Source organism: Oncorhynchus tshawytscha, linkage group LG14 (assembly GCF_018296145.1).
Source record: "Oncorhynchus tshawytscha isolate Ot180627B linkage group LG14, Otsh_v2.0, whole genome shotgun sequence".
Classification (NCBI taxonomy): Eukaryota; Metazoa; Chordata; class Actinopteri; order Salmoniformes; family Salmonidae; genus Oncorhynchus; species Oncorhynchus tshawytscha.
The window spans coordinates 59,237,318-59,250,842 of NC_056442.1; the positions used below are offsets into that span (position 1 = coordinate 59,237,318).

The following is a 13,525-nucleotide window of genomic DNA, read 5'->3' on the forward strand; positions in this document are numbered from 1 at the left end:
TTATTTACTTTTCTGCTCTTTTGCACACCAATATCTCTACCTATACATGACCATCTGATCATTTATCACTCCAGTGTTAATCTGCTAAATGGTAATTATTCGCCTACCTCCTCATGCCTTTTGCACACATTGTATATAGACTCCCCCTTTTTTTGTGTTATTGACTTGTTAATTGTTTACACTGCTATGCTTTATCTTGGCCAGGTCGCAGTTGTAAATGAGAACTTGTTCTCAACTAGCCTACCTGGTTAAATAAAGGTGTTCTCAACTAGCCTACCTGGTTAAATAAAGGTGTTCTCAACTAGCCTGCCTGGTTAAATAAAGGTGTTCTCAACTAGCCTACCTGGTTAAATAAAGGTGTTCTCAACTAGCCTGCCTGGTTAAATAAAGGTGTTCTCAACTAGCCTACCTGGTTAAATAAAGGTGTTCTCAACTAGCCTGCCTGGTTAAATAAAGGTGTTCTCAACTAGCCTACCTGGTTAAATAAAGGTGAAATAAAAAAAATAAAAAAATGGACCCAGTGCTCTGATTATGAGCAGAAGTCAGGAAGGGGAACTATCGAACAATGTTCCTCATTGAGGACCATGTATGTTGCATTGATCCGGTCTGACGGGGAAGGACTGGAGGGGGGTTGATGGGGAAGGAGTGGGGGCGGAGCGTTCCTCATTGAGGACCATGTATGTTGCATTGATCCGGTCTGTAATAGACTATGGCAGTATAGCGTATGGTTCAGCAGCCCGGACCTCATTGGAAAGGCTAGATGCCATACAAGGACTCAGAATATGTAGTGGGGCGTTTCGAACCTCCCCAGTGTCTGAACTACAGGTGGAGATAGGGGATACGCCATTACAGATGAAGAGACAGCAGCTGGCAATGAATTATTGGGTCAGCATACTGCGAACATAAGTGAAGATAGAAGACAAGCTTTGGGTGGGTAATACCCAGGCGAAGGCGATGGGACTGTATGGAAGGGAGTTCAGTCCAACGGTAGCTATTCCTGTAAATCCACCATGGTTACTCTGTTGGAGAGACTAGGGAAAGATATGGAGGGTATTGATCCATCTGGAGAGACTAGGGACAGATAGGCAGGGTGTTGATCCATCTGGAGAGACTAGGGAAAGATATGGAGGGTATTGATCCATCTGGAGAGACTAGGGACAGATAGGCAGGGTGTTGATCCATCTGGAGAGACTAGGGAAAGATATGGAGGGTGTTGATCCATCTGGAGAGACTAGGGAAAGATATGGAGGGTGTTGATCCATCTGGAGAGACTAGGGAAAGATATGGAGGGTGTTGATCCATCTGGAGAGACTAGGGAAAGATATGGAGGGTGTTGATCCATCTGGAGAGACTAGGGAAAGATATGGAGGGTATTGACCCATCTGGAGAGACTAGGGACAGATAGGCAGGGTGTTGATCCATCTGATTGGAGAGACTAGGGACAGATAGGGAGGGTATTGATCCATCTGATTGGAGAGACTAGGGACAGATAGGGAGGGTATTGATCCATCTGGAGAGACTAGGGACAGATAGGCAGGGTGTTGATCCATCTGATTGGAGAGACTAGGGACAGATAGGGAGGGTATTGATCCATCTGATTGGAGAGACTAGGGACAGATAGGGGGTATTGATCCATCTGATTGGAGAGACTAGGGACAGATAGGGAGGGTGTTGATCCATCTGATTGGTGAGACTAGGGACAGATAGGGAGGGTATTGATCCATCTGATTGGTGAGACTAGGGACAGATAGGGAGGGTATTGATCCATCTGATTGGAGAGACTAGGGACAGATAGGGAGGGTATTGATCCATCTGGAGAGACTAGGGACAGATAGGGAGGGTATTGATCCATCTGGAGAGACTAGGGACAGATAGGGAGGGTGTTGATCCATCTGGAGAGACTAGGGACAGATAGGGAGGGTATTGATCCATCTGATTGGAGAGACTAGGGACAGATAGGGAGGGTGTTGATCCATCTGGAGAGACTAGGGAAAGATATGGAGGGTGTTGATCCATCTGGAGAGACTAGGGAAAGATATGGAGGGTATTGATCCATCTGGAGAGACTAGGGACAGATAGGCAGGGTGTTGATCCATCTGATTGGAGAGACTAGGGACAGATAGGGAGGGTGTTGATCCATCTGGAGAGACTAGGGAAAGATATGGAGGGTGTTGATCCATCTGGAGAGACTAGGGAAAGATATGGAGGGTATTGATCCATCTGGAGAGACTAGGGACAGATAGGCAGGGTGTTGATCCATCTGGAGAGACTAGGGAAAGATATGGAGGGTGTTGATCCATCTGGAGAGACTAGGGAAAGATATGGAGGGTATTGATCCATCTGGAGAGACTAGGGACAGATAGGCAGGGTGTTGATCCATCTGATTGGAGAGACTAGGGACAGATAGGGAGGGTATTGATCCATCTGATTGGAGAGACTAGGGACAGATAGGGAGGGTATTGATCCATCTGGAGAGACTAGGGACAGATAGGCAGGGTGTTGATCCATCTGATTGGAGAGACTAGGGACAGATAGGGAGGGTATTGATCCATCTGATTGGAGAGACTAGGGACAGATAGGGGGGGTATTGATCCATCTGATTGGAGAGACTAGGGACAGATAGGGAGGGTATTGATCCATCTGATTGGTGAGACTAGGGACAGATAGGGAGGGTATTGATCCATCTGATTGGTGAGACTAGGGACAGATAGGGAGGGTATTGATCCATCTGATTGGAGAGACTAGGGACAGATAGGGAGGGTATTGATCCATCTGATTGGAGAGACTAGGGACAGATAGGGAGGGTATTGATCCATCTGGAGAGACTTAGGGAGGGTGTTGATCCATCTGGAGACTAGGGACAGATAGGGAGGGTATTGATCCATCTGATTGGAGAGACTAGGGACAGATAGGGAGGGTGTTGATCCATCTGGAGAGACTAGGGAAAGATATGGAGATCCATCTGGAGAGACTAGGGAAGATATGGAGGGTAGGGAGGACTAGGGACAGATAGGCAGGGTTGATCCATCTGATTGGAGAGACTAGGGACAGATAGGGAGGGTATTGATCCATCTGATTGGAGAGACTAGGGACAGATAGGGAGGGTATTGATCCATCTGGAGAGACTAGGGACAGATAGGCAGGGTGTTGATCCATCTGATTGGAGAGACTAGGGACAGATAGGGAGGGTATTGATCCATCTGATTGGAGAGACTAGGGACAGATAGGGGGTATTGATCCATCTGATTGGAGAGACTAGGGACAGATAGGGAGGGTATTGATCCATCTGATTGGTGAGACTAGGGACAGATAGGGAGGGTATTGATCCATCTGATTGGTGAGACCATCCATCTGATTGGAGAGACTAGGGACAGATAGGGAGGGTATTGATCCATCTGATTGGAGAGACTAGGGACAGATAGGGAGGGTATTGATCCATCTGGAGAGACTAGGGACAGATAGGGAGGGTGTTGATCCATCTGGAGAGACTAGGGACAGATAGGGAGGGTATTGATCCATCTGATTGGAGAGACTAGGGACAGATAGGGAGGGTATTGATCCATCTGGAGAGACTAGGGACAGATAGGGAGGGTGTTGATCCATCTGATTGGAGAGACTAGGGACAGATAGGGAGGGTATTGATCCATCTGGAGAGACTAGGGACAGATAGGCAGGGTGTTGATCCATCTGATTGGAGAGACTAGAGACAGATAGGGAGGGTATTGATCCATCTGATTGGAGAGACTAGGGACAGATAGGGAGGGTATTGATCCATCTGATTGGAGAGACTAGGGACAGATAGGGAGGGTATTGAACCATCTGATTGGAGAGACTAGGGACAGATAGGGAGGGTATTGATCCATCTGATTGGAGAGACTAGGGACAGATAGGGAGGGTATTGATCCATCTGGAGAGACTAGGGACAGATAGGGAGGGTGTTGATCCATCTGGAGAGACTAGGGACAGATAGGGAGGGTGTTGATCCATCTGATTGGAGAGACTAGGGACAGATAGGGAGGGTATTGATCCATCTGATTGGAGAGACTAGGGACAGATAGGGGGGTATTGAACCATCTGGAGAGACTAGGGACAGATAGGGAGGGTATTGATCCATCTGATTGGAGAGACTAGGGACAGATAGGGAGGGTATTGATCCATCTGATTGGAGAGACTAGGGACAGATAGGGAGGGTATTGATCCATCTGGAGAGACTAGGGACAGATAGGCAGGGTGTTGATCCATCTGGAGAGACTAGGGACAGATAGGGAGGGTATTGACCCATCTGATTGGAGAGACTAGGGACAGATAGGGAGGGTATTGATCCATCTGATTGGAGAGACTAGGGACAGATAGGGAGGGTATTGATCCATCTGGAGAGACTAGGGACAGATAGGCAGGGTGTTGATCCATCTGATTTGTTTAATAGACGTCTGGATACTGTGTATCAGGATGTGGTGTCCATTTACACAGATGTTTCAAAAGATCCAAGGACAGGAAGTACTGGCTCAGCGTTTTCTAGTGCAGGAATGTGGGTAGAAGTCAGGAAAAGTATAATAGATAATCTGTCTGTATCCAGAACGGAGCCGATGGCCATACTGATTCATGTGCAGTGTTAATGAGTCTCTAGTCCTTTAGCTCACATGGGCAACAAGATATGTTTTTATAAGGTGCTACAAACCCATGGCAAGATTAGACAAATGTGTTACAGATAAGATTGGCTTGGGTCCCAAAACCCGCAACCAATACATTTTCCTCCGTGACATCGTTTTCCAAGTAGTTCAATTTAAATAAAGGTGAAATAAAAAAATAATAATTTAGTCATAAAACCGCGAACATGACAACACTGCCCCGTCCCTTCTTCTGTAGGGTTTATCGGCGGAAGGCATCCAACGTCACTGCGCATTAACGCCACCTACCGCATTGGCGCACGTCCTGCCTTTCCTAGTTTAAAAATAGACAAACAGAAGTATAAAGAGGGATTTACTGCAAATGCAGGAACGCCCCGAATAGCACCCTTATCAAATAAACTACTGTATGTGATTAATTCGATAAAAAACGTAGGTTAATTTGTATTGGGTAACTTTGATCCGTTGCATATATTTTTATTTGGTCGAAATTCATTGAGCCTTGGTATGCATACATTCAATGTAACTTATTTGAGTGAACGTTGATTAAAATCTGCTACCCATCAATACCTTATATCAAGGCATTTCACTGTACTTGTGGATGTGACATTAAAACTTGAAACATATATCAAGTAATTGTTGAAGTAAAAGTTTATATAAAAGGTTTCGTGAAATAGATACGTAAAGGTTTTTAATTTTGTCACTCAATAATATTCCACCAATCGCTACACAAGCCTCGGCGAGTTGCTAGGCAGAATATGGTAATACATGCAACGCAGCCACCTCTGCAGCTACCATTCTGAGGTAAGAACAACTTCCAACGTTTTTCATTAAATATATCAAAAACTCGGGGAGAATTTCAGCTTCATACCAAAAGTTCAATGTCTAGATCATCTCCTTGTAAGTATCAATCAAAAAAAAAATCTAAAAATATCGCTCTTGGGTAACACATTTATATCGATAGAAATATACAGATTTTCATTTGGGGTCGCTTTCAAATGTGGTTGTTGTTGTTTTAGGTCCCATCCAAAATGGAGCCTCTTCTTCCTTGTTCTCCGGCAGCTCCAGGCTCGGCTCAACTAGAAGGGGGACGGGTGGGTCCAGACCAAATATTTAAGGGCTCCGATAAATTATAGACCATTTACTAAATACAAAACAGTATTTAATAATGTTATGAATACGATTTATGATGTACATTTTTCAAGATCGGGTTATACATTAGCGTTAAATGTAATAATGTGGTGAGGCCGCGGTGCAGTAAATGCCCGGGTTTCTACCGTGCTGATTTTTGTGGTATGGTCCGGTTGGAACCGACAAAAAACCAGAGGGGTCAAAAGTAAAGGGGGGAAATACGCAGAATATACACGATACGGGCGATATGTGTTATAAAACTAGAAAAATAACACCATTTTATACATTTCGTGTTATCGTTGCATAATGATCCGGTTTTGACTCCATTGTCATTGCGCGCTCACCGGTGTGCTTTCCGCGGTGTTTCTGTCCTACCCCCGTAGAGTGGTTAGTTTGACTGCTCTTTGCGATAAAAACCCGGCATGCTGGTTTATTTTTGGGGGGGGTACATTTTTTTTGTTTGTTGTTGCTTAGCCCTGTCAATGGAATGGTAGCTAGCAAGCTAACCATCCCAAATAATAATGTCACTATATTAACCTCTTGATAGTTACAGTGTTAGCAACAAAAGCTAAGCGAGCTAATAATATACGTTGACCCATTTGTACAAGGGCGCAGTCAACCAGCTGAAATACAAATCCCCATCCTCTCGCTAGACTATTCTACGTGTAATGGTCAGGTGCTATGATTATGCAATCAATGCCTGTTCAGAAATGAAACAGTAAGATACTTGTGTTACTCTGAATGCATTTCTGAAAGAGAGAACAACCTAATTCATACGTTTGTAACCACAGTAATATTTTACTGTAGCGAGTCAACAAACAGCATACCAGACGGTTATAAACAATTTATTTGCATCCATGCATTTTGCACTATTTGTAAAAAAAAAAAATATTACCATCTCATTTCCACATTAGAAATGGTCACTTTGTAAAAACAAAGAAAAAATATATCTCCCTCATTAACTTCCATCCCAGAGGTTTTAAACCAGTAACTCTCTGTTCTGTGTTGTCATGTGATCATCAGTGCAGTCTAACTCTCTGTTCTGTGGTTGTCATGTGATCATCAGTACAGTCTAACTCTCTGTTCTATGGTTGTCATGTGATCATCAGTACAGTCTAACTCTCTGTTCTGTGGTTGTCATGTGATCATCAGTACAGTCTAACTCTCTGTTCTGTGGTTGTCATGTGATCATCAGTACAGTCTAACTCTCTGTTCTGTGGTTGTCATGTGATCATCAGTACAGTCTAACTCTCTGTTCTGTGGTTGTCATGTGATCATCAGTACAGTCTAACTCTCTGTTCTGTGGTTGTCATGTGATCATCAGTACAGTCCAACTCTCTGTTCTGTGGTTGTCATGTGATCATCAGTACAGTCCAACTCTCTGTTCTGTGGTTGTCATGTGATCATCAGTGCAGTCTAACTCTCTGTTCTGTGGTTGTCATGTGATCATCAGTACAGTCTAACTCTCTGTTCTGTGGTTGTCATGTGATCATCAGTACAGTCCAACTCTGTTCTGTGGTTGTCATGTGATCATCAGTACAGTCTAACTCTGTTCTGTGGTTGTCAGGTGATCATCAGTACAGTCTAACTGTCTAACTAATCCTGGAGCTGCCAGCAGCTGCGTGAGGTTGGTGTGATCAGGTGGTGGCCGTGGTAACTGGTTCCGGGCTGCAGCCATGGAGACCAAGCAGGAAACATCCCCTGTGTGGAACCAGGCAGGGAACAGCGAATCAGGGAACACCACTCAGGTGACTTTTACTGTACTCCACACGTGTCCAACTCATTCCACGTAGGGCAGAGTGTCTGTGGGTTTTCCCTCCACCCTTTGCACCTTATTGATGATTTAAGGTCACTAATTATTGAGGAATTCTCCTCACCTGCTTGTCTTAATAGAACGGAAATACCTGCAGACACTCTGCCATCCCTGGAATGAGTTTGACACCCCTTCCGTAGTCACTCATGTTACAAGTTGGGGGAAGTTGCCTCTAGATGCTGATCTTGGGTCAGTTTTGCATTTCCCTCACTAAATGGTTAAAGGGCCTCATCTGACTCTGGGTCAGTAGATAAAGGGCTTCATCTGACTCTGGGTCAGTAGATAAAGGAGACCATCTGACTCTGGGTCAGTAGATAAAGGAGACCATCTGACTCTGGGTCAGTAGATAAAGGAGACCATCTGACTCTGGGTCAGTATATAAAGGGCCTCATCTGACTCTGGGTCAGTAGATAAAGGACCTCATCTGACTGTATCCCTTTAAGGTTAGGATTGGGGCAGCAGAAGCTGATCCTAGACCTGTATCTAGGTGTAACTTCACCCTGAAGCTCAGGTCTATCTTGAGAGAGTCTCTCTCTCTGTCTCTCTCTCTGTCTCTCTCTGACTCTCTCTCTCTTTCTCTGACTCTCTGTCTCTCTCTCTGTCTCTCTCTCTGTCTCTCTCTGACTCTCTCTGTCTCTCTCTGTCTCTCTGTCTCTCTGTCTCTCTGACTCTCTCTCTCTCTTCTCTGACTCTCTGTCTCTCTCTCTCTCTCTCTGTCTCTCTCTCTCTCTGTCTCTCTGTCTCTCTCTCTCTGTCTCTCTCTCTGTCTCTCTTACTCTCTCTCTCTCTCTCTCTCTCTGTCTCTCTTTCTGTCTCTCTCTCGCTCTCTGTCTCTCTCTCTGTCTCTCTCTGTCTCTGTGTCTCTCTCTGTCTCTCTCTCTGTCTCTCTCTCTTTCTCTCTCTCTTTCTCTCTCTGTCTCTCTCTATCTCTCTCTCTCTCTCTGACTCTGTCTCTCTCTCGCTCTCTGTCTCTCTCTCTGTCTCTCTCTGACTCTCTCTCTCTCTGTCTCTCTCTCTGTCTCTCTCTGTCTCTGTGTCTCTCTCTGTGTCTCTCTCTCTGTCTCTCTCTCTCTCTTTCTCTCTCTCTGACTCTGTCTCTCTCTGTCTCTGTCTCTCTCTCTGTGTGTTGCAGGTGCATTTTGAGGGCGGTACAGTAGCCCAGATAGTGTACAGTGGAGACCAGCAGGACAGAGGACAGCAGCAGCAGGTGGTCTACACAGCAGACGGTAATTCCTACACCTCCGTGGAGTCGGCAGAACACACCCTAGTCTACATCCACCCGGCCGACGGCTCAGGGGTGAGAAACAGGACATTACCATTTCTACAGGACATTACCATTCGACTTTATTCCCCCACATACTTTTAGAAGAACTGTTTTGTTTTATGGACCTGTGGTTTCCAGGGTGTGTTTTCTGACCAGCCGCAGGTGGCCTACATTCAGCAGGATGGAACGACTCAACAGGTACATTTCTATTGAGACTTCTTTTTCCATGGATTTGTATATTCGAATAACAAGAATGAATTTGAATGCAAATGGCCACTACAAGTTTTCTCATATTGTATCTTACATAACTCTGGTATGTTCTATATCAAGTCAAGCAGAACTCTGGGTCTTTTAAGTAGAAATGTGTTATTCTCTCTCTCGCCACCAGGTGACAGTGTTGTTGCCCAGTGGTCAGAACATGAACGCGGCCAACCTTCATGTCCTCAGTAACGTGGCCGAGGCTCCTCAGGCCCTCCTGGAGCCGGTAACACAGGTGAGGAGTCTGCCGAGCGATTAGTCCATTTTTATTGAGTAATAAATAAATAATTTAAAAAACATGCATTGCATTGTGGGTTAAATGCTGTAACACATAATAAAACAATGAAAGTCCCATGATGGCAGTAACTGTCCATTACTGTTTATCATTTATTCACCTTACTTTAATAACACATTTCAGTTGTTGTGTATATTACACAAGTTTTATATATATATATATATAATATATTACACAAGTTTTATATATATATATATTACATTCGTTTTATATATATATTACACAAGTTTTATATATATATATATTACAGTAGTTTTATATATAATATATTACACAAGTTTTATATATATATATATTACATTAGTTTGATATATATATATATATATATATTATTGACATACTATATTACATGTGTTTTATATATATATATATATTTACATTAGTTTTATATATAATATATTACATTAGGTTTATATATATATATATATATATATATATATATTTACATAATATATTACATTAGTTTTAGTTGTATATATAATATATTACATTAGTTATATACTATATATATATATATATATATATATATATATAGTTTTATTTGATGACTTTATTATTTCATTCCAAATCATCATCTCATCTCTATAGAGCTGCTGTCTTCTGTCTGACAACATCACTATTTGACTATTTGTTCACAGTAAATAAGGCTTTATAACTGCTGAAAACCAACTATCAATCACTTAGATCGTGTATTTTCAGGTAGAGATACCTAGTGAAGCAACCGCCCTCATTCTTCTGTCTCTTCTCTCTGTCTCTGTGTCCCCACACAGCCCGGACAGGGAGGGGCGTATAGGCGGTATATAAAGTGCATTTGGAAACTATTCGGACCCCTAGACTTTTTCCACATTTTGAATGTTACAGCCTTATTCTAAAATTGATAAGGGAAAAAAAAACTATTTAAATCAATCTACACACAATACCCCATAATGACATCAAAATTCCCCATAATGACGTCACAATACCCCACAATGATATCACAATACCCCACAATGACATCACAATAGCCCATAATGACGTCACAATACCCCACAATGATATCACAATACCCCACAATGACATCACAATAGCCCATAATGACATCACAATACCCCACAATGACAAAACAAAAAACAGGTTTTTAGAAAGTTAAAAATAATAAACAGAAATACCTTATTTACATAATTATTCAGACTCTTTGCTATGAGACTAGAAATTGAGTTCAGGTGCTTCCTCTTTCCATTGATCATCCTTGAGATATTTTTACAACTTGATTGGGGTCCACCTGCGGTAAATTCAATTGATTGGACATGATTTGGAAAGGCACACACCTGTCTATATAAGGTCCCACAGTTGACAGTGCATGTCAGAGCAAAAACCAAGCCATGTGGTCGAAGGAATTGTCCGTAGAGCTCCGAGACAGGATTGAGACGAGGTACAGATCTGGGGAATGGTACTAAAAAATGTCTGCAGCATTGAAGGTCCTCAAAAACACAAACACAGTTTGGAACCACCAAGACTCTTCCCAGAGCTGGCCGCCCGGCCAAACTGAGCAATTGGGGTAGAAGGGCCTTGGTCAGGATGACCAAGAACCCAATGGTCACTCGGACAGAGATCTAGAGTTACTCTGTGGAGATGGGGGAACCTTCCAGAAGGACAACCATCTCTGCAAGCACTCCACCAATCAGGCCTTTATGGTAGAGTGGTCAGACGGAAGACACTACTCAGTAAAAGGCACATGACAGCCCGCTTGGAGTTTGCCAAAAGGCATCTAAAGGACTCTCAGACCATGAGAAACAAGATTCTCTGGTCTGATGAAACCAACATTGAACTCTTTGGCCTGAATGCCAAGTGTCACATCTGGAGGAAACCTGGCACCATCCCTACGGTGAAGCATGATGAAGCAGGTAGCCTAATGGTTAGAGCATTGGACTAGTAACTGAAAAGTCACAAGATTGAATCCCCAAGCTGACAAGGTAAAAATCTGTCATTCTGCCCCTGAACAGCTGCAGTTAACCCACTGTTCATCGTCTGGAGGAAACCTGGCACCATCCATCCCTACGGTGAAGCATGGTGGTGGCAGCATCACACTGTGGGGATGTTTATCAGAGACTGGGAGACTAGTCAGGATCGAGGGGAAAGATGAATGACGGAATAAAAATATAGATATGTGTGAGGGGGGCTGCATTGACACACCAAAGACGGCATTTCGCTTAATCACTCAGCACTAGGAGTAGGACAGGGCCATCAGAACAGAAAGGGTCATTTGCAGTTCAAACAACAACAACCCCGACAGTGTTTTCAGGTAACCAGCTGAGGGGTAAATGTGACCACTCTCAAATTCATAGACAGAGTTATGGATGCAAGGACTTACCCATACATGATACACACATGATAGTTTAAACCAGGTTTAAAGACTTTACAGGGTCTTGACATTTACTGTGTTTACAAACACTGGACTAAAACAGTTTATATTTTGGGTTCCTCCGTCGTAGTACGGATGAAGCCTGAGCTGGAATGTGAAGCTAACTGAAGCTGGTTAGCTGGTAGCTGTAGAAAACCAAGAGACGATGTAGCTTTCTTTTGTAGGATACCCCTCCCTTCATGAGATACCCCTCCCTTCATGAGATACCCCTCCCTTCATGAGATACCCCTCCCTTCATGAGATACCCCTCCCTTCATGAGATACCCCTCCCTTCATGAGATACCCCTCCCTTCATGAGATACCCCTCCCTTCAAGAGATACCCCTCCCTTCAAGAGATACCCCTCCCTTCATGAGATACCCCTCCCTTCAAGAGATACCCCTCCCTTCATGAGATACCCCTCCCTTCATGAGATACCCCTCCCTTCATGAGATACCCCTCTGACTAAGAAGCACTTTCAATGTAGATTCTCCATTTGGCATGGAGAAGGTAGCTCTCCAGGAACAGGGTTGGAGTTAAAACCTCCAGGAGGGTCTCTCTCCAGGAACAGGGTTGAAGAGGTCTGGTCAACACCTATAACCATAACCTTTCATCCTTTCTACCCCAGGGTCAGCTGTCTGTGTCCAGTTCCCTCCCCTCCATGGCTGGGATGGTTGACCCCTCCTCCAGCCCCCTGGGGGCCACATCCACAGAGGACTCTGACGAAGAGGATGATGATGAAGATGACTCGGACCTAGATGACTGGGAGCCTAGCGCGCCACAGGCCTTTACACCACACAACCTCTGTGAGTGTTTTTACCTCCCTGGTGATGGGGCTCTTCTGGATGTCTACTAGGGACAGGAGTTTTACCTCCCTGGTGACAGGGCCTTCTGGATGTCTACTAGGGACTGGAGTTTTACCTCCCTGGTGACAAGGCTTTCTGGTTGTCTACTAGGGACAGGAGTTTAACCTCCCTGGTGACAGGGCCTTCTGGACATCTACTAGGGACAGGAGTTTTACCTCCCTGGTGATGGGGCTCTTCTGGATGTCTACTAGGGACAGGAGTTTTACCTCCCTGGTGATGGGGCTCTTCTGGATGTCTACTAGGGACAGGAGTTTTACCTCCCTGGTGATGGGGCCTTCTGGATGTCTACTAGGGACAGGAGTTTTACCTCTCAGGTGATGGGGCCTTCTGGATGTCTACTAGGGACAGGAGTTTTACCTCCCTGGTGATGGGGCCTTCTGGGTGTCTACTAGGGACAGGAGTTTTACCTCCCTGGTGATGGGGCTCTTCTGGGTGTCTACTAGGGACAGGAGTTTTACCTCCCTGGTGATGGGGCTCTTCTGGGTGTCTACTAGGGACAGGAGTTTTACCTGACGGACCAATACTGCTTTGTGTTAATACTGACAGTTGAAATGACAATGAACTCATTCTTTATTCTGTTTTTCTTCCCTCCATCTCTCTCTCTCTCTCTCTCACTCTTTCTCTCTCTCTCACTCTTTCTCTCTCTCTCACTCTTTCTCTCTCTTCACTCTTTCTCTCTCTCTCCCTCTTTCTCTCTCTCTCTCTCTCTCTCTCTCCCTCCTCCCTCCTCCTCCTCCCTCCTCCCCCTCCTCCTCCCCCCCCCTCCTACTCTCCCTCTCCTCTCCCTCCTCTCTCCCTCCTCCCCCCTCCTCCTCCCCCCCCCTCTCCCTCCTCCTCTCTCTCCCTCCCTCCTCCTCTCTCTCCCCCTCCTCCTCTCCCTCCTCCCCCTCCTCT

General features: G+C 44.6%; 1 protein-coding gene across 4 annotated transcripts in view; it reads left to right on the plus strand.

The window, feature by feature from the left end:
- The first annotated feature begins 5,330 nt into the window (after positions 1 to 5,330).
- The window catches only part of prdm10 (PR domain containing 10), a 60,523-nt gene continuing 52,328 nt past the window's right edge, over positions 5,331 to 13,525 (plus strand). Inside the window, exons 1-6 of one of the 4 annotated variants that reach the window (XM_042297767.1) lie at positions 5,331 to 5,429; positions 7,324 to 7,504; positions 8,702 to 8,866; positions 8,972 to 9,031; positions 9,222 to 9,326; positions 12,394 to 12,571. In XM_042297767.1, the coding sequence (XP_042153701.1) occupies positions 7,433 to 7,504; positions 8,702 to 8,866; positions 8,972 to 9,031; positions 9,222 to 9,326; positions 12,394 to 12,571 (580 nt within the window). In that variant the 5' untranslated portion in view covers positions 5,331 to 5,429; positions 7,324 to 7,432. The other 3 variants (XM_042297770.1, XM_042297768.1, XM_042297769.1) reach the window with 3 other exon arrangements.